This window comes from Trachypithecus francoisi, unplaced genomic scaffold (assembly GCF_009764315.1).
Source record: "Trachypithecus francoisi isolate TF-2019V2 unplaced genomic scaffold, Tfra_2.0 Lachesis_group16, whole genome shotgun sequence".
NCBI classification, from domain to species: domain Eukaryota; kingdom Metazoa; phylum Chordata; class Mammalia; order Primates; family Cercopithecidae; genus Trachypithecus; species Trachypithecus francoisi.
In genome coordinates, this window is record NW_022681461.1 from 4,734,041 (window position 1) to 4,755,856 (window position 21,816).

Genomic DNA, 21,816 nt, shown 5'->3' on the forward strand with positions numbered 1-21,816 from the left:
ACAGAAATAAAAAGACTGTAAGAGAATACTGTGAACAGTAATGGGTAAATTCCTAGAAACACACAACCTAGGAAGACTGAATCATGAAGAAATAGAAAATCTGAAAGAGCAATAATGAATATGCAGATTGAATTACTAATAAAGAACCTCCAAACAAACAAACGTCCAGGACCAGATGGCTTCACTGACGGATTCTATAAACATTTCAAAAAGAAATAAAACCAATCCTCCTGAAATTTTTCCAAAAAAATTGAAGAGGAAGGCATACTTCCAAGCTCATTCAATAAGGCCAGCATTATCCTGATACCAAGGCCCTACAAAGACAATACAGGAAAATAAAACTATGGGCCAATATCCCTGATGAATATTGATGCAAAAGTCCTCAACAAAATACTAGGAAATGAAATTCAACAGTACATTGAAAGGATTCATCACCATGACCAAGTTTATTCCTGGCATGCAACTCCAGTTCAACATAACAAAAATCAATGAATGTAATACACCACATTAAGAGAATGAAGAACAAAAGCCACATGGCCATCTCAACTGATGCAGAAAAAGCATTTGAAAGGATTCAACATGCTCTCATGATAAAAACACTCAACAAACCAGGAACAGAATGAAACTACCTAAATATAATAAAGCCCATGTATGAGAAGCCCACAGCTAACATCATATTCAATGGTGAAAGACTAAAAGCTTTTCCTCTAAGATTAGAAATAAGACAAGGATGCCCACTCTCACCACTTCTATTCAATATAGTACGGGAAGTCCTAGCCAGAGCAATTAGGAAAGGAAAAGGAAGAAAAGTCGTCCAAATTGCAAAGGAAGAAGTACAATTAGTTCTGTTCACAGATGACATGATTTTACAGTAGAAAATCCTTAAGATTCCATTAAAAACTGGTAGGACTAATGGACCAATTCAGTAAGGTTACAGGATACAAAATGAACACAAAAAAATCAGCTGGTGCTGGGCGTGGTGGTTTGCAGCTGTAATCCTGACATTTTGGGAAGCCAAGGCAGGAGGATCACTTGAGGCCAGGAGTTTGAGATGAGCCTGGGCAATATAATGAGATTCCATCTCAAGGAAAGGAAGGGTGAGATTCTGTCTCAAAGGAAGGGAAGGGGAAGGGAGGCGAGGGGAGGCGAGGGGAGGCGAGGGGAGGGGAGGGGGGGGAGAGGAGGGGAGAGGAGGGGAGGGGAGAGGAGGGGAGGGGAGGAGGGGAGGGGAGGGGAGGGGAGGGGAGGGGAGGGGAGGAGAAGTGAGAGGAAGGGAGGGGAGGGGAGGGGAGGGGAGGGGAAGGTGCATGTAACATGCAACTCATGTTCACCTTGGGGTGGAGCCTTAACATTTAAATGTATTACAGTCAGGCTCTATATGCCAAAAGATCTTTTCAGGACACAAATGCACACAAGTGGGCAGCCTCTGCAAACTGGCCAGAGCTAGTCCATACATAGTCAGTGATCTTATTGAAAGAAAGTTACTGAATCAGTCTTTTGTCCAATCAAGGCTGCAGTTATGACTGGTGGAATGGGGGTGGGGTGAGGGGTGGGCGGTGGGGGTGTCAGTCAGCATCTGGTGGAGCTACAGTTGTTTTAATATTGCTTATTGCCTGTTTAGCTGCTAAAGAAAAAGAAAATACCTTGTGGCTATCAGAATATAATTTATTCTTTTTTTTTTTTTTTTGAGACGGAGTTTCGTTCTTGTTGCCCAGGCTGGCATGAATGGCACGATATTGGCTCACCACAACCTCTGCCTCCCGTGTTCAAGCTATTCTCCTGCCTCAGCCTCCCAAGCAGCTGGGATTACGGGCATGCACCACCATACCCGGCTAATTTTGTATTTTTAGTAGAGACGGGTTTTCTCCATGTTGGTCAGGCTGGTGTCAAACTCCCGACCTCAGGTGATCCACCCGCCTCGGCCTCCCAAAGTGCTGGGATTGCAGGCGTGAGCCACTGCACCCGGCCAGAATATAGTTTATTCTTTAAGTGTATGGTGTATAAACTTGCCAGGTCCTGTTTATCATCTTATTGCCACGGAGTCTATTCTGTCAGTCTTCTGATCTCTGTTTTAAGATTAATGCTGCTCAGTTGTGTGTAAAGTACAAAAGGAAGGAAGTAGAACCAGGTGCGTCTGACCTCCCATCCCATCACGGCTGGGAACTGAAGTTTTTAAGGTTTTTCTGGGGTCCCCTTGGCCACGAGGGGGTTTGTTCAGTTGGTGGGGGGCTTAGGATTTTATTTTACAGGGTTAAATGACAATCTATCACTGAGCCTCAGCCTTCCCTACAGCCTCCTGTGTTATAGTTTTAGCACACCAGGCTGCTGAAGCTAAAGCATGGGGAAAGGGGAAAGGAAAGAAAAAGAAAAAGAAGGAGTATCCCGGGGCGCAGCCAGGGGCCCTGCTGACTGCTGGCTGTGGCCCCTCTGCAGCCTGGCCTCTGGGTGCTCCTGCCCCTTTCCCTTGGTCGCTGAGTGGCCTCCTTGCCCTTGGTCTGTCAAATGCCTTCTACAGAGAAGGCACAAGAAGTTTGCATCCTGAGGCAGCCGCTGGTCTCCAGATGGAGCCACATTCCCCTACACCTGGGGCCAGACCTCCAGTAATGAACCCTGTTCAAACCCATCTGTGAAAAAAAATGCTTTCGTCTTGGATTTGCATTTTTCACCTTATTCGACAATCTGGGGTGGGCTTACTCGTGTTCATTTACAGACTGGGTCCTGAGTGTTTGTGACCCACACCTCGGGGCAGAGGCCATGTGAGTCCCTTTCAGCAGCTGCAGGTTAGTGGGGAAATTGCACAAGGCAACTAGCCAGGATGGTACCCACGGGCAGGGCGATCCAGAATCCCACAGGCAGATTTCCTGCAGGCCCCTGGGCAGGTGGCACAGATCTGAGTCCCTAGCAAAGAAAGAGGCCCTTTCTGCGACTGGTGGTGGGATGAGGCTGCGGAGGCATCTGTACCAGCCTGGGGCGGCATGTGCGCCAGCCTGGGGCCTTCAAATCAGGCCTCAGTGCCCAGGCAATGGGAAGAAGAGGGGAGTTTTCTGATAGCCGTGTGGAGGTGAGGGGATCCTGTCAGGGGGTTGCCAGGTGGGATGGGGCTTTGGGAATAGAGAGTAGAGCGCAATTCCTGAGGGACAGAGGGATCCAGCCTCAGAGCGGGAGGGGCGGGGGTTGGGGAACACTGCAGCAGGGCATGGAGACCTCCCAGGTTCTGGTGAGCAAAGTAGGTTGCCCAGGGGGCGCCTTCACAGGGACAGGCCTAAGGGGAAACCAGGGAGAGATGAGGGCTTAGCCTGGAACATCTTGATTCCATACTCATAACTCAACCCCTCTGTGCCTCGATTTCTGTATTTGTGAAAAAAAAGCCCCCACTCTCCAGTTTCCCCATGAACAATGCTGAAAGGACAGACAAGTTAGTGGTGCCCCCAACACTCACGAGGTCTCACCCCACCATGTACCAAGGACAGGAATGCAAGATGTTAAACGTTTAAGTCTAATTGAGCCTCCCTTATTTTACCTAACCTTGAAAGAAACTCTTTTTAAAAACATGAAGGCAGGCTGGGCGCAGTGGCTCAAGCCTGTAATCCCAGCACTTTGGGGGCCAAGACGGATGGATCACGAGGTCAGGAGTTCAAGATTAACCTGGCCAAGATGGTGAAACCCTGTCTCTACTAAAAATGCAAAAAATTAGCCGGGCATGGTGGTGGGCGCCTGTAATCCCAGCTACTCGGGAAGCTGAGGCAGAGAATTGGTTGAACCCAGGAGGCAGAGGTTGCAGTGAGCCGAGATCATGCCACTGCACTCCAGCCTGGGCAACAGAGCAAAATTCTGTCTCAAAAACAAACAAACAAACAAAAAACATGAAGGCCAGGGTGGGCTGGGTGGAGAGTCCTCCTGAAAGAGTGTTCCTGAGAGAGCTGGAAGGGGCCAAACCCCCCTGTTGGTTTAGGGATGCCAGCCCAGCCCTGCCTGCCCTGCTGTGTGGCTCCAGGCCCCGCGCTCCTGTTGTCTCCATGTGAGTGGCAGGTTCATGCCTGACCCAGGCAACCCCACGTTCCCCTGAGAGCTGGGTGATTTCGGGAACAAGAAGTGTGCTGCTGAAGCATCCTTAATCTTTCCCCAATGCCTTTCCTGTATCACGTTGGCTAATTCTTCACAGCACAGAGCCTGGCTCACTGGCTTGGCGTGTGTTCCCCTACATCACCCACAACATCGGACCCCTGTTCTTCCTCAGGGTGGGGTAGAGGAGACTCCGGGTCCCAAAGATCCTGTGTGGTGCCTCGCCCTGAGGACAGGCTGGTGTGTGACAGACTGCACTCTGTCAAGGCATCCCACAAGGGAGGAGACAAACTCATTCCCATCAGTGACAGAAGCACCGGAGCAAGTGCTGGAAACTTCCTATTGCAGACACCAGGACCTAGGCCTTCCCCACACAAGCCTGGCCCTGTGCACACCCCAGAACCTGTGGGGCTGGGCCTGGGGTCTGCACTGTCGCCAGCACTCAGGAGACTGGACAGCCCGCTCCGGACACCCCTGGAGCTGTGGGTGGTGTGGCCAGGACTCACCAGGTCTTCTGTTGTCTGTGTTCTGATGTGCTGACATCTGGACCTTTCTGACCCTGGAGGGACTGCCCCTCCCAGAGTAGCCAATTCCTAGAGAGAGTAAAGGCCCAGGCTTGCCCTGCAAACTCGCCTTTCCAATGCCCACCAACCCCCACAGAACCCACACCCACCCCCCTTCTATGGGGCCCTCACACTCCAGGCCGTATGCCCCTGCCCTCCTCACCCCAGGGCGGGTACCAGACAGCGAGGGACAGCCCCTGTGCCCCAGAACCCAGTGAAATCATTCACACCAACCAATCCTCAGCCCGCTTACCCTGCCTTGCCCGTTCCTTCCTGCGGAAACCGTATTACCATCTCAGGCCCACAGTTTCCCCTCGGACCCTCTGCCTCCTGACTGACCCTGGGCTTCCCTGTGGCCCCACGGTGTGGTGTGATGTGCCCCTTTCTCTTGGAAACTGAGGATGACAAACCATCTTGTCAATGGCAGTGGTCTCCTGATCCTTCCTACACCTGAGTGATAATAAAGCCTCCATTGAACACAGCCCTGGCCTCGTCTCCGTGAAGCCAGCTCACAGTGGTCCAGGCACCGGGCTTCCCTTCACCTGCCCAGCCTGTCTCCTGATGGTACCCGTGTCAGCCAGCAATGTCCCCATGCAGGCGCCAGCAAGCCTGACCCGCAAAACACTCCCATGACCTGGTCACTTGGCAGCTTACCCATGCTGTGCCCCCATACCCACAGTTTCTCTTAGCATGAGGCCATCTGCTGCCTCTCCATCTCCCCAAGATCCCAGCACCGAGCCAAGAGCCCCATAAATGCTAATGAGAACGCAAACAAACTCCCTCAATGCAGCCCCATCGTATTGTGGGAACTGTCTGCTCTGGTCTCCACACTGCACTGCGGGCCTCACAGGTCCTGCCCCACCATGTCCTGAAGAGCACAGAGCACCTAGCCTGTGCCACACCCCATGGATGACCCCGGCCAGGTACCATGCTCTCTGTGCCTCAGTTTCCCATTGAGGAAAACAGTTTCCCCACTCACCCTGTCTCCTCCCAGGAGTTTTATAAGTTGGCAGTGAGCACTGCGCAAAGGGCAGCTTTGGCAGCACCACCAGTAGGACTGACCATCATACCTCCCCAGGGTTGGGAGATGCCCACTGCGCAGTTGTGGAAACTGAGGCTCAGGACTGAGGTCACTGCTCAAGGTGTCAGGTAGGCTTTGGCCTGACCTGCATGGATTCTTCCCACAGGATTTTCTCAGGCAGACTGCATCCCAGGACCTCCCCTTGCCATGGCACAAGCCTGTGTGCCACATTCCTGGAAACAAGGTGTGGGGTAATGCCCACTAAAAATCTCAAAACCCTCCCGAGGAAAGGCCTGCAGCCTGCAGCCTGCAGCGGGGACACAGAAGGGGAAGCCTACCTGGGCCAGGCCGGCGTCCTCATCAGCCTTCTGGGGGGTGTTCTCAGGGTCAGGTTCCTCACCCACATCGCTGTCGGCCTCCTCCAGGGGGGTGACCTTCGGGACTTGGCTGTCCAGGGTCATCTCTGGGTGTGCCCCCCGCACAGTGGGGCTTGGGCCAGCCTCCAAGCCCTCCTCGCAGGGGAAGTTCTCTCCAGCCACACTGGAGGATGGACTGTCGATCCCGCTGTCCCGGTTGGGGATCTTTAAGCTGCCACTCTGCTCTCCCGTGGGGCCCGTGTCTAGAGAGCCATCCCCTGCTGCAGCTGGGCTGCCGGGATCCCCACAGTGGGCCCTGGGCCCAACAGGGAGTGCTTGGAGCTTCCCCAGGGAGGAACTGCCAGGTCCAGTATCTGGCACCCCTAGGGCAGCAATGGGACCTGGAGGGGTTGGGGACCCCTGCCTGACTCCATCCTTAAAGCTGAGGTCACTGGGCTCAGGTGGAGGCTGGCCAGGGGCTTCCTGTAGGGGAGAAACAAGACAGAGTCAGTGCTAGCCAGGCATGGACCAGCCCCCTCAGCTGCAAACCCCAAATGTAGCCCCAGGCAGTACCCTCTACCCCCCACCCAAAGCCTCGAGCAGGTGGGCTGGGGGCTGTGTGTGAAGTGTGAATACCCTGGTCAGCTTTAGTTGGGTCTTGTACGGACAGGCTTTTAGAGAACAGAAAGTAGAAAAGGTTTTCTTTTAAAATTAAGTTTCTTCTGCATAAAAAAAAAGTAACCCTGTGGTATGAAGCTATCTGCTGTTCAATAAATTCAAATAGATGCTCAAGGTAGTGATCGTAACCAACAGGAACACAGTGGCTTCTGTTTATAGTGCATCCGTGGTGCTTTTCAATCCTCTGATACTCCCAGGATGTGAGGCCAGTGTCCGCCTCCTCCTCCTCCCCACCACTACCTGCTGGACAGGTCAGAAAACAGCCCCCAGAGGCCCAGGGTCCCAGCTGTCTCTACTATCTCCCTCAGGGGAGGGCCGGGGCAGGAGGTGGGTCTCACCAGAGGATGTGGACCAAGGTCTTTGCCCCAAAACTCCTCCTCCCTCCTGTGCACTGGAGCCACCTCCCACTGGCCCACCACACCTCTCATGGACCAAATTCAAGTGTCAATTCTAAGTGCACAGAGAATTCACTGGGCGCCTGTGAGGAGAAGCAAAGGTGAGATGGGCCTAGAGGGAGACTATCATCCCTCAAAATCATCCTCTTGAACCCAAGACGCAGCTGCCGAGGAGCCTAGGGGCTGCAAATGGCGGTCACTTATCCCCATACCTGATGCCACCAGCCTCTCCGAGGAGGGTGCTGAGGGTTGGCAGGCACAGGCGCCTGGCTCCACGCTAGGGTCTGGGATTGGCCGGCAGGGCTCGCACACGGCAGATGGTTTCCTTGAAAATCTTTTCCTTGCCCAGCAGGTTCAAAGTAGAGCCATTGAGGAGGTACTGAAAAGACATTAGAAGAGAAAGAAAACCACCTTCTCCAACTGGCATTTGGAGCAGCCAGAGGCCCCGGCTCTAGGGGGGTGTGGAGGAGGGAAGCTCTACGCCACTGCCCAGCATAATGGCAGTCTGCACAGCCATATCCTCAGCCCCCAGGCTGGCACACAACGCCTCCAAAAGGGTGGGGCCTGTACCAGCAGCCATTCACTGTGGGGTGGGCAGTGTCTTGCTCGGCTGGAAACTCTGGGGTCAGGGCTGAGCTTGTCCCTGGCCATGCAGCATCCTGCGGCCCAGGGGAAGGGTCACCTTGAAGGTGCAGGCACTGTCCAGTGTGAGGCGAGCCGGTGGGCATCGCCAGGCCCCTCCCCAGCCCACACCTCGCACCCTCCCCCAGGCACACACAGAGAGGCTCCCTCAAACACTCACACCGATGGGCTGGTTCACACTCACTCGCACACGCACACTTAGATATTCCTCTGCCAGCAGCTTTACGTGCTCCTGCCTCACTTGCAAAGCAGAATAAAGAAGAGGCAGTGAAGAAACAGGCTTCACACAGTGACAGGCACACCGTGAGCCAGTCCTGGCTGCCTTGAGCAGGCAGGTGTGCCTCTGGGCAGGGCGTGATGCAGGCCTGGGCTCTGGCAGCGTCCCAGTGGCTGTGGATGCCAACCAGCTCCACGGTGGAGCACCCCCACCCCGCACAGGCTCCTGAGTGCTCGCTCTCTTGGGGCAAAACCACTTTTGAGTGGACATTTCTTTAAATGACTCCAGAATCACTCAGGTGGGCATTTATGACTGGCTACCGCCACATTCCTAACGAATTCAATGGGGGGCAATATTAAGATTTCTAAACAGAAAATACATGTTTTGCTGCATTCTTCTCATAGCACAAGAGATAAACTCAGGTTTCCAGAGGTCAAACGTGGCACAGCAATAAAAATACACCGGATGGAATGTGAGCTGCGCTCAGCCTCAGTGTGTTCAAAGGTAGCTGTCTGGCAAGACAGAGCCTGGTTCAACCCCATCTCAGGGGAATTAGGGTTCTGGTCAGGATGGAGTAATAGAAACCAGATTTACTCTCACCTAGAACAACAACAACAAAAATGGACAAAACCTACGAAAGAGGTTTGCAAGGCTCTACACAAAGCAGTAAAACACCGTGGTCCCTGAGAGATGGGAATGAATGAGGTGAGCCCTCCTATTGTCCCAGCTCACTGCCCGGAGACCATTTCTGGACCATGGATCAGGGAAGGAGAGCCCTCTGGGGCCCAGCGGACTCTCTGAGTTGAGAAGACAAAACTGGGAGGCCCAGAAGACTAAGGTGGCCAGAGTCCACAGCATGGAGCCCTGAAGAGGAGAGAACTGCACACAGAGAGAGAACCTGGAGATCTCAGAGGGACCCCTCGAGGACCGTTCGGCATGTGTGCAGTGGGGAGAGCACATGAGGCCAGAGAAAGAACCGCCTGCAAGGACCACAGGGAGCTTTCACAGGGCAGGAACACACCTGTGCCCACCAGCCAGCCCAAAAAGCCCCGCAGTTCACGGGGCATTGCGTTGAATACTCAGAGGGTCTTGCTTCAGGAATGATGGATAATTAGCCCTGCAGTGATCACTGCTCTGGTCCCATCTAGCAAATATTAACAAACCTTAACAGGAAGTCCACATGTTTACACAACTGTATCCCTGAACAAAGCTAAAAAATATAGAACTACAAAAATGTCTAGTGCACGGCAAGGTAAAATTCCCATAGCCTGGCATCTAATCAAAAATCACCAGGCATAGACCGGGCGCAGTGACTCACACCTGTAATCCCAGAACTTTGGGAGGCCAAGGCAGATGGATCACTTGAGGTCGGGAGTTCGAGACCAGCCTGGCCAACATGGAGAAACCCCATCTCTACTAAAAATACAAAAATCAGCCAGGCGTAGTGGTGCATGCCTATAATCCCAGCTGCTCAGGAGGCTGAGGCAGGAGAATTGCTTGAACCCAGGAGACGGATGTTGCAGTGAGCTGAGATTGTGCAACTGCACTCCAGCCTGGGCGACAGAGCAAGACTCTGTCTCAAAAAAAAAAAAAAAAAAAAATTACCAGGCATAAAAGGGACTATAACATAATGAAGAGAAAAAATTCAATATAAACACATAACTAACACAGATGTTAGAATCAGCAAAAAGGGACATTCAAAACTGCTATCATGTCTGTGTCCCACTATGTTCTAAAATCCAGTAGAGACATGGAGGATGTAAGAAGGCCCACATTAAACTTCCAGAGATGAAAACTACAAAGTGTGAGACCAAAAACACACTGGAAGGAATTAACAACCAATTCAACATTGTAGAAGAAAAACTAGTGAATTTGAAGAGACAAGAACAGAAACTACCCAAAATGAAACACACACACACAGAGAAAACCGAGCAACAGTGAAACTTGGGAAAACTTCAGGTAGTGTAATACATGTGTAATTGGAGTCTCAAAAAGGGGTGGACAGAAAAAACATTTGAGGAAATAATGACAAGTTTTCTAGATTTGATGGAAACTATAAATCTACACATCTAAGAAGCTCAGTATCAAGCAAGCACAGAAAATCCTTGTAGTTAAAACTTTTCCCACATAGCGAACTTCAGGCACAGAGATCTTCACTGGTGAATTCTACAAACATTTCAGGAAAATAATGATGCTAATTCTAAACCTACATCTAATGATCTTTCAGACCATTTTTTTTTTTTTTTTTTTTTTTTTGAGATGCAGTCTCACTCTGTCGCCCAGGCTAGAATTCAGTGGCACAATCTATGTTCACTGCAACCTCTGCCTCCTGGGCTGGGTTCAAGTGATTCTCCCACCTCAGCCTCCTGAGTCGCTGGGATTACAGGCACCCACCACCACACTTGGCTAATTTTTGTATTTTTTTTTAGTAGAGATGGGTTTTCACCATGTTGGCCAGGCTGGTGTTGAACTCCTGACCTCTAGTGATCCTCCCACCTCAGCCTCCCAAAGTGCTGGGATTACAGGCATGAGCCACCACGTCCAGCCAGATCTTTCAGACCAGTTTTAAAAAGGGAGTAGAACGCAGATGAATCTAGAAATAATTATGCTGAACAAAAGGAGCCAAAGAAGACCTACGTTGTTTTCTCATTACTACGGAATTCTAGGAAGTGCAAAGTAGCCTATGGTGCTAGGAGGGAGGTCATTGGGTGCCTGGAAGGAAGGGGAGGGGCTATGGGGTTGGCGTGGGGGAGGGGGTGAGTGAGGAGGGGGGTGGAGGTGGCTGGGGGGGTGAGGGAGCTGGTGGGGTGGAGGGTGCTTACAAAGAAGCACAAGAACTTTGAGGGATGTTACACACATACTCATTACCTTGATTGTGGTGATAATTTCACAAGCATACCCCATGTCAAAGTTTATCCAACTGTACACTTTAAACATATGCATCAATGGTACGCCAAGTATACCTCACAGGGCTGATCAAGAAAATGTCACCCTAGCCAGGTATGGTCGGGGGCTCCTGTAATCCCAGCTACTCGAAAGGCTGAGGCAGGAGAATCGCTTGAACACGGGAGGTGGAGGTTGCAATGAACAGAAATCTCGCCACTGCACTCCAGCTGGGGGACAGAGCCAGACTCTGTCTTAAAAAAAAAAAAAAAAAAAGAAAGAAAAGAAAAGAAAGGAAAAGAAAAATCCCACCCTTATCGCCTTTGAACTGTACAAACTTGGTGAATTTCAGACATTCCTGAGCATCATTTTCCTTACCACAGAAAGGAGGACGGATCATGAGGAGAGGTGAGGAGGTGTGTGGTTGCAGCCTGGGAGGTTCAAGCAGCCCGGGCCCCCGGACATCCTGTCCAGAGGAGAGAGGTGCACTGTGCTTATCGGAGGCCCTTAAATCACTCCCATCTTGGAAGGGCTTTTGTCCAAGAGCAGATGAACCAAAACAAATGAAGGACACTCACCTCCAGCTTTGCGTTTGCAACTCTGCATTGCCAACACCTGTGTTATGAATCCTGTCGGTACCCCCCAATTCACACACTGAAGTCCTAGCCCCCAGTACCTCAAAATGAAGACATGTTTGGAGACAGGGTCTTTACAAAGGTAATCAAATTAAAAGTGAGGATTTTAGGGTGCCCTTGGTGGGGGCAACCTGGGTTAAGGAGCCCCTAATTATCACTTCACTTCCTTCTATTCTGTTGCATGGACTTTTTTTTTTTTTTTTTTGAGACAGAGTCTTGTTTTGTCGTCCAGGCTGGAGTGTGGTGGTGCGATCTCGGCTCACTGCAAGCTCCACCTCCCGGGTTCATGCCATTCTCCTGTCTCAACCTCCCGAGTAGCTGGGACTACAGGCGCCGCCACCATGCCTGGCTAATTTTTTTTTTTTTTTTCATTTTTAGTAGAGACAGGGTTTCACCGTGTTAGCCAGGATAGTCTCTATCTCCTGACCTCGTGATCTACCCGTCTTGGCCTCCCAAAGTGCTGGGATTACAGGCGTGAGCCACTGTACCCAGCCCAGTTGCAGGGACTTTTTACAGAGTATGTGTTGTTTTAAAATAAAAGAGGTAATGAGAATAGACAAACAAAGCTGGATAGAGGGGCAGGAGAGGGAGGAGCCACTTTGGGAAGTGTAGCTGGGCAGAGCCCCTCTGCGGCCAAAGGCTTTACCAGCAGCAACCCTCCTGAGCTGGTGTGGCCACTGCCTGGCCTTCAAGGCACAAGTGCACACATGCATATACAAGCACACATGTGCACATACATACACATGTGTGCACATGTATGCTGAAAAATAAGAAGACCTTTATCTGAGGAATGCCAGCCCTTTTATATAAACAGGCGTCGAGAGGCGCTGGAATGCAACAGTCACTTGTCACTCCCCATCGAGCAAAATGGGTCCCTCCTGAAACCACTTGCTATAACAGGCTCTAGACTAACAGATGCCAAGTAACCCTAAAATGCCACATTCCCTGTAGTTCAACAGTGACTGGCCAATCACTAACCAGTGTTATTTCTGTGAACCAATGAGAGTTCCTGATGAACAACGGTCACCACCCCCTCTCCTGATTGGTCCTTTCTTTAAACACTCGAGCCTCTCTTTTGTTCTCCAGACATTCCCTAAGGCAACTTGGCGGTGTCTGCCTGGCTGCAGTCCTCAACCTTGTGCTTGAATAAACTCTCTTTAGACTATATTCTGATTCTCTTGATTATTTTAGGTTGACAATGCATACACACATATAATACAAGCACACCCATGCACACCCATGCACAGGGTCAGTGCTGAGCCCTTTCTCACATTTGCAGGGGACATTTCTGTCCTTCATATGAGGAAGTCGAGGCTCAGACAGGCTGGCCCTGGCACACAGGTGCCGGAAGCCCCTGCATTTGGGTCACTCTGATCCACCCAGGGCTCTGCCCACGTTTCCACAGGGGCATTGAGGGAGCCGAGGTCAGTTCTCTGTACCCCACCACCTCAGCTCTCCCTTTAGGAAGCCCTGAGCCGCCTGAGGTGAGCAAGGCTGGAGCTGCTGACCCAGGTGAGCCGTGCCCACTGTGGACTCAGCCAGGAAACAGGTCCCAGACACTCGGGGCTGCCACCACCTGGCACGAGGAAATCCACAAACCTGAAGAAATTAAGAATGCCCCAGAATCCAGGGCATCCTAGAACTGTTCATGTGTCTCCATCACAGCAGCCAGTGAGCAGGGGGGTGAAGTGCTCTGGCCCCGCCCCGTGTCCCTCCACAGTGCAGCGGCCCCCCAGATGGGCAGGGCTGGTCCCACAGATGGGCCACCAGTCTGCCTACCACCCAGCTCTACCTGCCACCAGACGTCCCTTCCTGGGGGCCGTGAGGGAGTCCCCTCCCCTCTGAAAGAAACCCACCACGGCACCTGTCCACTGGGCCACCTGGCACCTCGCAGGCAGGGACCTCCCCTGTCCTGTCGCTGGAGTGGCCCAGTGGCCCCCGGCACACAGAAGGCATGTTATGTGGGGGGAGCAACAAATGCGTTAGTGGTGGTTTTTAAGCTGCCATATATTCTTTGACGCCCCTTCAATATAAAAGCGGACTCTGACATCCCTCCCCTAAATACAGAACCCCTAAGAGACTCGCTGTAACTAGAGAGGGCAGCATATGGGAGGCCAGGTCAGGAGGGAAGACAGCTCCAGCCTCTTGCCCTTGGAAACCAGCGCCTCGCTGTGAGGGAGCCCTGGCCACGCAGAGAGGCATGCGGAGGCATCCCTGCCAATAGCAAGCGGTAGCCAGGCCTGAAGCCTTTGCGGTAAGCCTTTGCAATGGGTCCCAGCCCTGTGGGCGAGAGCTGCCTGCTGCACCCAGGTGGCCCAGAATCACGAGGGATGATGACAAGATCTCCCTTGTGCGTTACCCTGCAATAGAGAATCCAGGCAATACTGTAAGTGCCTCCAGGTGATACAATAAACCATGTGTACTGCCCATGTCTGCTGGTCCCCATATGGCTTCTCCCTGGCTTAACTTCAGTGCCTTGAGGTCCCAAACCCACTGAGGCCACCCACAGTGAGCAAGGCCCAGGGCACCCTGGCCATGCCCAGGTGTAATGACCGATGGCAATCAATTAAAGCCACCAGGCTGGGTGCAGTGGCTCACACCCACAATCCCAGCACTTTGGGAGGCCGAGGCACTTTGGGAGACCTCCACCTGAGGTCAGGAGTTCAAGACCAGACTGACCAATGTGGTGAAACCCCATCTCTACTAAAAATACAAAAATTAGCTGGGCGTGATGGCTTGCACCTGTAGTTCCAGCTACTCTGGAGGCTGAGACAGGAGAATTGCTTGTACCCATGAGGCGGAGGTTGCAGTGAGGAGATCGCACCACTGCACTCCAGCCTGGGCCACAGAGCAAGATTCCGTGTCAAAATAAATAAACAAATAAATAAAGCCACCTTGTGACCCAGAGGTGCCTGGAAGCACAGAGTAATTACCTTGGGGTCTCAGCCTGGAAAATGCCCCGTCTGCTGTGGGCATGGATAGAGTCGGGGAGGGGGGTCTCCATTATCTCTGCTGAGAACTCAGTGAGGTGCCACATGCTCCTGAATTGGGGTGGGGATCAGAGGGACCTCGGAGAGGGCGGGAGGCGAGAGCAAGCTGAGCAGGGAGAAGAGGAGGCAGATCAACGAAGCACCTGCCCGTTTTCTCAGGAAAAGGTCATTTCAGCTCTAACCTCTGCACAACACAGCTGCAGGCCTCTGTGTGCAGGGCACTCAGCCTGGTGTAGCTCCGAGGGGTCTTGCACATGGCGGAGTGCTGGTTTCCGTGTAGATGCGGACCTCAGCCCCCTGAGGTGTGGAGCCCGGGCCTCCTCCAGCCTCCTGTAACAGCCCAGCTGGGGACAAACCACTTCCTCCGTTTCACACCCAGCCGGCCAGCCCCACCCGGCTCTGGGGCCGCGGAGCAAGTTGTGAAGATTTGTACTGAGGCTCAGTCAGACACTTTGCAGGCTGGGGGCCCAGGGCAAGTCAGCTCTGTGCCTCAGGTTCCTCCCTGCAAGAATGGCTGACCAGCATCCGCCCTGGGCATTGGCAAGCACTGATCTGAATGGCAGCAGCGCCTGCTGAGCGTGTCCGGTCCCGAACTACAGTGAGCCTGGCACGACTCGGTCCCCACTTTACAGATGAGTGTGGCCATGAGTGTGCACATGCCCCTGCCCCTTGGGCCCCCCTGCACAGTGGGCACAATCACGGTGGCGTCGGGTTGTACCGCCACTGTCGCTGGGACCTGCCATCAGTCCACACACCTCTTGAGGTGGCCCCGCCACTGTCCCACACTGCCAGGCACAGCACGGGGTGCAAGGAGGCTTTGGTGGGCGCGGCACTCCTTCCTCATAGCCCCATGCTACACAGGCCCACATCTGCTAATATCTAAACTGCAGAGTGCAGAGGAAGCTTCTGGAGCCACACTGTGTGGGAAAGCCTAGCCCCAGGACACGTCTGGGACCACCCTCCTCTGCTCAGGCAGAGGAAGGCCCACACTGCCTCCAGTCCCCGGCCCCCAAGGCCTGGGTGACATGAGAGGGTCTGGCCGTGGTCTCGATGCCCTGGGTGGTGCACTGCCAGCCGATGGAAAAAGGCTCCCTGTATCTGGTCAGCCTTGGACCTGGGCCCCTGCCAGACTTTGATGGGGACACAGGCAGGCACCGTTCGTCTTGTGAGAGCCTGAGCCGCCCCCAGATGATAGGCAACACTGTCCCAGCACTGTCCCAGGCAGTTTACAAAGGCTTTTCACACTTGCCATTTGAGGCCCATAATAACTCTGAATTTTTACACATCACGCTCCAGGAACCCAGAGAAAGGCGACAGAACAAAAACAAGACACCATTGCGTGCCACCACAGCCACTTCCTGCCTTGAAAACATCCGTCTCCCTCAAATGGCTCCTGCCCTGAATGCTCCCACCACCCCAAAGTTCCACAAAACCAGTCAGATCTCGGGGCTCCGCCAAGGCCTCAGGGCCAGCCCCACTCACCTGTCTTCCGAAGGCGAGCGAGTTTCTCCTCTGGGCTGAACTTCGTGCAATAGCGAAACACAACTTCCTTTTTTCTAATTTTCGCAATATGGGTCACAACATGATGGTGTATTTGCATTTCCGCATCATTCTGCTGGGGTGAGAGGAGCTTGGCTTGCTGGTTCTAGAAGGTGCAACTTGCAGGGTGGCGGGGGCAACAGCAAACAAGCATGCAATTCACAGCTCTCCACTGACCAGGCGCTCGGCTCACAGCTGCGGCAGCCGTGCTGGCTTAAAGGTTAAACAGGCTGCGCACAGAGGACCCACAACCACCACCCTCCTGCTTCTGCTGGGTGGACTATTGTGAGTAGATCTGCTGTGTAGATCTTCAGGGAGGAGGGGCCCAGCAGGGAGTAAGGGGGCCGGCCCTAGACCAGACAAGCCCCGAGTGAGCCCAGAAACACCATCAGAGGCTTCCTCAGACCCTCTTGGTTGGGAGCAATGAAATGGTCACAAGTGAGAAAGTGAAGAGACCTCCTGCAAACAGATATTTCAAGATGTTTCCTGGGAGACCTGACCCACAAGTGCTGCTCCAGCAGGCCCAGCACCTGCCCTGCTAAGCAGCCCCACCAGGAGGGCACCCTCATTGTTTTAGGGAGAGAATCAGTAAATAATAACACCAGGTCCTGAAGGGCTTAGAGTGCAAAGTCTGACTCAATTTTAATAAAGCTTGTTAATCCAGCCTTAAATTCATTTTTTTTTTTAAAGCAACTTCTCAGCTGGGCATGGTGGCTCATGCCTGAAATCCCAGCACTTTGGGAGGCCGAGGAGGGAGGATCACTTGAGGTCAGGAGTTTGAGACCAGTCTGGCCAACTTGGTGAAACCCCGTCTCTACTAAAAATACAAAAATCAGCTGGGCGTGGTGGCGCATGCTTGTAATCCCAGCTACTAGGGAGGCTGAGGTGGGAGGACCGCTCGAACCCCAGAGGTGGAGGTTGCAGTGAACTAAGATTGTGCCACTGCACTCCAGCCTGGGGGACAGAAAGAGACTCCATCTCAATAAAAATAAAAATAAAATAATAAATAAATAAAAGCAATTTCTCTGGGCCTCAGTTTCCCTGTGCCAAGCGCGGCCACAGTTGCCCTATGGGTGGTTGCTCATTGGGCCCCTTCATGCTCCTGTGAGGCGCTGTATGGTTAGCTCTGTCTGACAACAGGGAAACTGAGGCTCAGGACACAGTGGTGTGCCCCCCGCTCCCAAAAGCTAAAGGCCGAAGTGATGTGGAGTTTTTCCCCTAGTTCCCTGCCTGCGTAAGGATGCAGAGCTACACCCAGCTGTGACAAGGAGGGGGTGGACAGTGTCACCTGAGCTCAGATGCATAGGTGCTGTGGCCTGAACTTCTTCTTCTTTTTTATGTTTTATTTTATTTTATTTTATTTTTTTGAAACGGAGCCTCACTCTGTTGGAGTGCAGTGGCGCAACCTCAGCTCACTTCAACCTCCACCTTCTGGTTTCAAAGATTCTCCTGCCTCATCCTTCCGAGTAGCTGGGATTATAGGCACCCACCACAATGCCCAGCTAATTTTTAGTATTTTTAATAGAGACTGTTGGCCAGGCTGGTCTCAATTCCTGACCTCAGGTGATCTGTCTGCCTTGGCCTCCTAAAGGCTGGGATTACAGGCGTGAACCACCACGCCCGGCCATTGATGAACTTCTTGGAGCCTCCATTCTTCCTCCACAAATTGGAGAAAATGTGGGATGCACGTGGTCGAGTTTTTGCAAGAAATGAGGGCTTTGTCCACAGTAGGTGCTCAAGGGATCCCAGCCACCAACATCTGAATCACCGTTGCTGTGCCGTCAATGCCCGGGCCCTGGAGTCTTGGCTCCTGCCCCCTGAGAAGGCAGCCCTGGACCATCCAGATGCTGCCAGCCCAGGCCAGGAAGGACAGCAGTGCCTGCCACCACCACCTGGTTCAGCCTTCTCCTCTACAGACGTCCCCTGTGCCAGAAGGCCAGCAGTGGGGTCCCATTAGGACCAGGGACACAAACACAGGTCCACCAGGAATACACAACTGTCGTCCTAAGAAGGTGAAGATAAATTCTGGCAGCACAGCAGCAGGCTGGCTGTGATGACCTGAAAGGTGAGGGGTTATGGTAGGTGAAGGACAAAAAGAGGATGGGGAGGGGTTTGTGGCTTGAAAGTAGGACTGAGGCCAAGTGTCCTATCGTCCCTGGTAGGGGTGAGTGGGAGGAAGAGGTGCCTCCATCTGGGAGTGACATCACTCAAAAAGAAACATGTTTGTGGCAGCCAGCCCCACAATGGCCCAGTGATCACCAACTGCTGGTCATCTGCCTCTCCCACTGTGAACAGAGCTGACCTATGGACACTACTGTACAATAGGACATTACAGAAATGATGAAGGTGACTTCCAAGGCCAGGCCATACATAACACTGCAGCTTTTGCCTTTCTTTCCTGAATCATTCACTCTGGTGGAGCCGGCTACCATGTTGTGAGGATGCTCAAGCAGCCCTGCAGAGAGGCCCATGTGGAGAGGAACTGAGGCCCCCAGCCAGCAGCTAGCAACAACTTGCAATGAGTGAATGAGTCACCTTGGAAGTGATCCTTAGTTTCCGTCAGGCCTTCAGATGACACTGCAGCCCCAGGCACCATCTGCAGCTTCATGAGAGATCCCCAAGCCACAGCCAAGCCACACCCCAATTCCTGACCCATCAAAACTAGAGTTAAGTGTTTACTGTTGTTTTACAGTGATGTAGTATTTTCATCAGGAAAAAGGGCAAGGGGTGACCTGAAGTTGGGGGATGATGGGATCAGCCTGGTGGGGAGAAGTGGCCACCAGGAAGTATTAACACATATTCCAATTTCTTTAACCAATTATTTCACTCATGTTCCAATGGCTCAAATGAGTCGTCTACCCTGGAGGGCTCCTGCAGGCACCTGCCTCAGGGCCTTTCTATTTGCTACTCCCTCAGCCCGGACCACTGTCCCCTGGGTCACTCAGGCCCCTCAGCTCTCTGCCTCAATGCCCTCTCCTTGAAGAGGCTTTTCTGGCCACACTACCCAACCCATGGAGGGCTCCTGGGGGCCACAGTGATAATCCATGGGTACCATTCAATCTCAAAGCCCCGAATAACTTTATGGAGTCAGAGGCTCTGCAGAGAAGGCCCTGTGCCTCCAGTGTCCTTCAGTCTGTCCCTCAGGGGTACTGCTCATCCTCCCCCAGGTGGCTCACTTCATGAGGGGTGGGTGCCTCTGATGAGAAAGGGGATTTCCCCAGGACTCCTGCTTTGTCCCAGGGACTCCCAGCCCTGTCTTCCAGGAAAGCTGGCAATGGCCGGGTAGAGGAGCTCTGAAGTCCAGGACCCAGAGGGACCTGTGTGGGACCACAGAGGCCAGGATGGAGAGAGCCTATGGGCAGAGAACTCTCAACCAGGGGGAGTGCTCACCCACCAGAAGAGAGTCCCAGGGGGAGCATCCACCAGGAGAGAGCCCTGGAGGAGCACCCACTCACCAGGAGAGAGCCCCAGGAGGAGCATCCACTCACCAGGAGAGAGGCCTGGGTGGAGGGTCCACCCACTAGGAGAGAGATCTGGGGAGAGGGTCCACCCACCAGAAGAGAGGCCTGGGGGGATAACCCACTAAGAGAGAGGCCAAGGGGGAACACCCACTCACCAGGAGGGAGGCCCAGGGGCTCTACCCTGTTTAGCATCCCCTGGCCTAATTTCTCTTAGCTGGCCTAGGGCCTCTCTCCTGGTGGGTGAGTGCTCCCCATCTGACTACATGGAACAGAGCCCCCACAACTCTCCCATTGCCAGCACTGGACTATGACTAAGCCTGGGACTGTTACAGCAGCCAGCTGGCCCTGCCTGTTACACCCCATTCCTTCCCAGGGTTGTTACCAGTTTATTTGCTGTGGGGGAAAGTGTCCACCTGACGTTTTGTAGTGATACTTGGGGTGCATTTTTTCAGGGAAGCCATCTTACACATGGTGATTCTGCGGCCTTTAAATGGAAGGTTTAAGGAGGAAGGCAGCTCATATTTACCAAGCACACAGCATAAGGCAAACCCTGCTCTGGGCTGGTTTATGGGAGACATGAGGACGTGGGGATAGGAAGAGCCCTCATGGGGGAATGAGGACGTGGGGATGGGGGACTTGGGGACACGAGGGATATGGAGACATGCAGACATGGTGACATGACAGGACGTAAAGGACATGAGGATATGGGCATTTGGGGACATGAGAGCATGGGGAGTAGAGGTCATGGAGACATGGGGACGTGAGGACAAGTGGACATGGGAACCTGAAGACATAGGGACATGAGGACATGAGGACACGGGGACATGACATGGGAAAATGGGGATATGGGACATGGAGACATGAAGAATATGGAGACATGGGGCATGAGGACATGGAGACATGGGAACACAGGGATTCGGGGATGTGAGGGACATGGGGACATGAAGAATATCGAGATGTGGAGGTTATGGGGACATGAGGAATGAGAAACGCAGACATGAGGAATGTGGAACCACATGGACATAGAGAAATGAGGACATGGGGTACAGGGGACATGGGGACATGTGGTCTTGGACTTGTGGTGGGGACTTGGGGGCATGGGGACACAAGGACATAGGACATGCAGACATAAGGGACACTAGCTTCAGCCATCGACCTTCCAAAACACCCACACAAATGAGCAAGGACATTTTGTACAGTCTTATTAGGGCTGTTTTTTTTGTTTTGTTTTGCTTTGTTTTTTTGAGACAGAGCTTCCCTCTGTTGCCCAGGCTGAAATGCACTGGACCGATCACGACTCACTGTAGCCTCAACCTCCTGTGCTCAAAGGATCCTCCCATCTCAGCCTCCTGAGTATCTGGGACCACAGGTGTGCCACTATGCCTGGCTAAGTTTTTATCATTTGCAGAGACGGACTCTGGCTATGTTTCCCAGGCTGACCTTGAACTCCCGGGCTCAAGCTATCCACCTACCTCAGCCCCGCAAAGTGCTGGGATTTACAGGCATGAGCCACTGAGCCTTGCCCAATGTCAGAGATGTGCTGAAGGTCCAACAACAGAGAACTAGTTCAACCAATTACCCTATTTCAAGACTTACTATAGTAATTATATTTTATTAACTAAAATATTATTATAGTAATTATTTTCATTAATAAAATAATTATTATAATAAAATAAATTTCGGCTGGGCACAGTGGCTCCCACCTATAATCCCAGCACTTTGGGAGGCCAAGGTGGGTGGATTGCCTGAGCTCAGCAGTTCGTGACCAGCCAGGGCAACATGGTGAAACCCAGTTTCTACTAAAAATACAAAAAAATTAGCTGGACATGGCGGTGGGCGCCTGTAGTCCCAGCTACTTGAGAGGCTGAGGCAGGAGAATTTCTTGAACCCGGGAGGCGGAGGTTGCAGTGAGCCAAGATCGCGCCACTGCACTCCAGCCTGGGCGACAGAGCGAGACTCCATCTCAAAAATAAATACATGATAAAATAAAATAAATTTCAAAAGCAAAACAATGTGGTATCGACATAAGGATAAATCAATGGAAATCAATGAACTAATAGATTTTCATTCATTTGTTCAACTGATTTTCAATGAAGGTGCCAGCACACACCAATAGGGAAAGATAAGTTCTTTCAACAAACAGTAATGGAACATTTAGATAGTCGTACCAAAAAATGAACCTTGACTGCTTACTCACACTACACACAGAAAATAGCTAGAAATGAATCAAAACCTTCATTGTGAATGCTAAAACCATAAAGCTTCTAAAAACACATAGCTGAAAATATTCATGAATTTGACGTTGGTAATGATTTCTTAGGGTATAAAAGGCACTAAGCCACACACACAAAAGACTTGGTAAACAACTTCTTCA

General features: G+C 52.2%; 1 protein-coding gene across 12 annotated transcripts in view; it reads right to left on the reverse strand.

Annotated features, from left to right (window-relative positions):
* Positions 1 to 21,816, reverse strand: part of FGD3 (FYVE, RhoGEF and PH domain containing 3) — an 86,121-nt gene that overhangs the window by 52,158 nt on the left and 12,147 nt on the right. For 7 of the 12 annotated variants that reach the window (XM_033236745.1, XM_033236743.1, XM_033236738.1 and 4 more), the window contains exons 2-4: positions 7,288 to 7,454; positions 5,985 to 6,485; positions 4,569 to 4,655 (exon numbers count right to left, since the gene is read on the reverse strand). In XM_033236745.1, coding sequence (XP_033092636.1) covers positions 4,569 to 4,655; positions 5,985 to 6,485; positions 7,288 to 7,454 — 755 coding nt within the window. Of the gene's footprint in view, positions 1 to 4,568; positions 4,656 to 5,984; positions 6,486 to 7,287; positions 7,455 to 11,195; positions 11,233 to 15,924; positions 16,312 to 21,816 lie in introns of those variants that run through there. The other 5 variants (XM_033236747.1, XM_033236741.1, XM_033236740.1 and 2 more) reach the window with 4 other exon arrangements.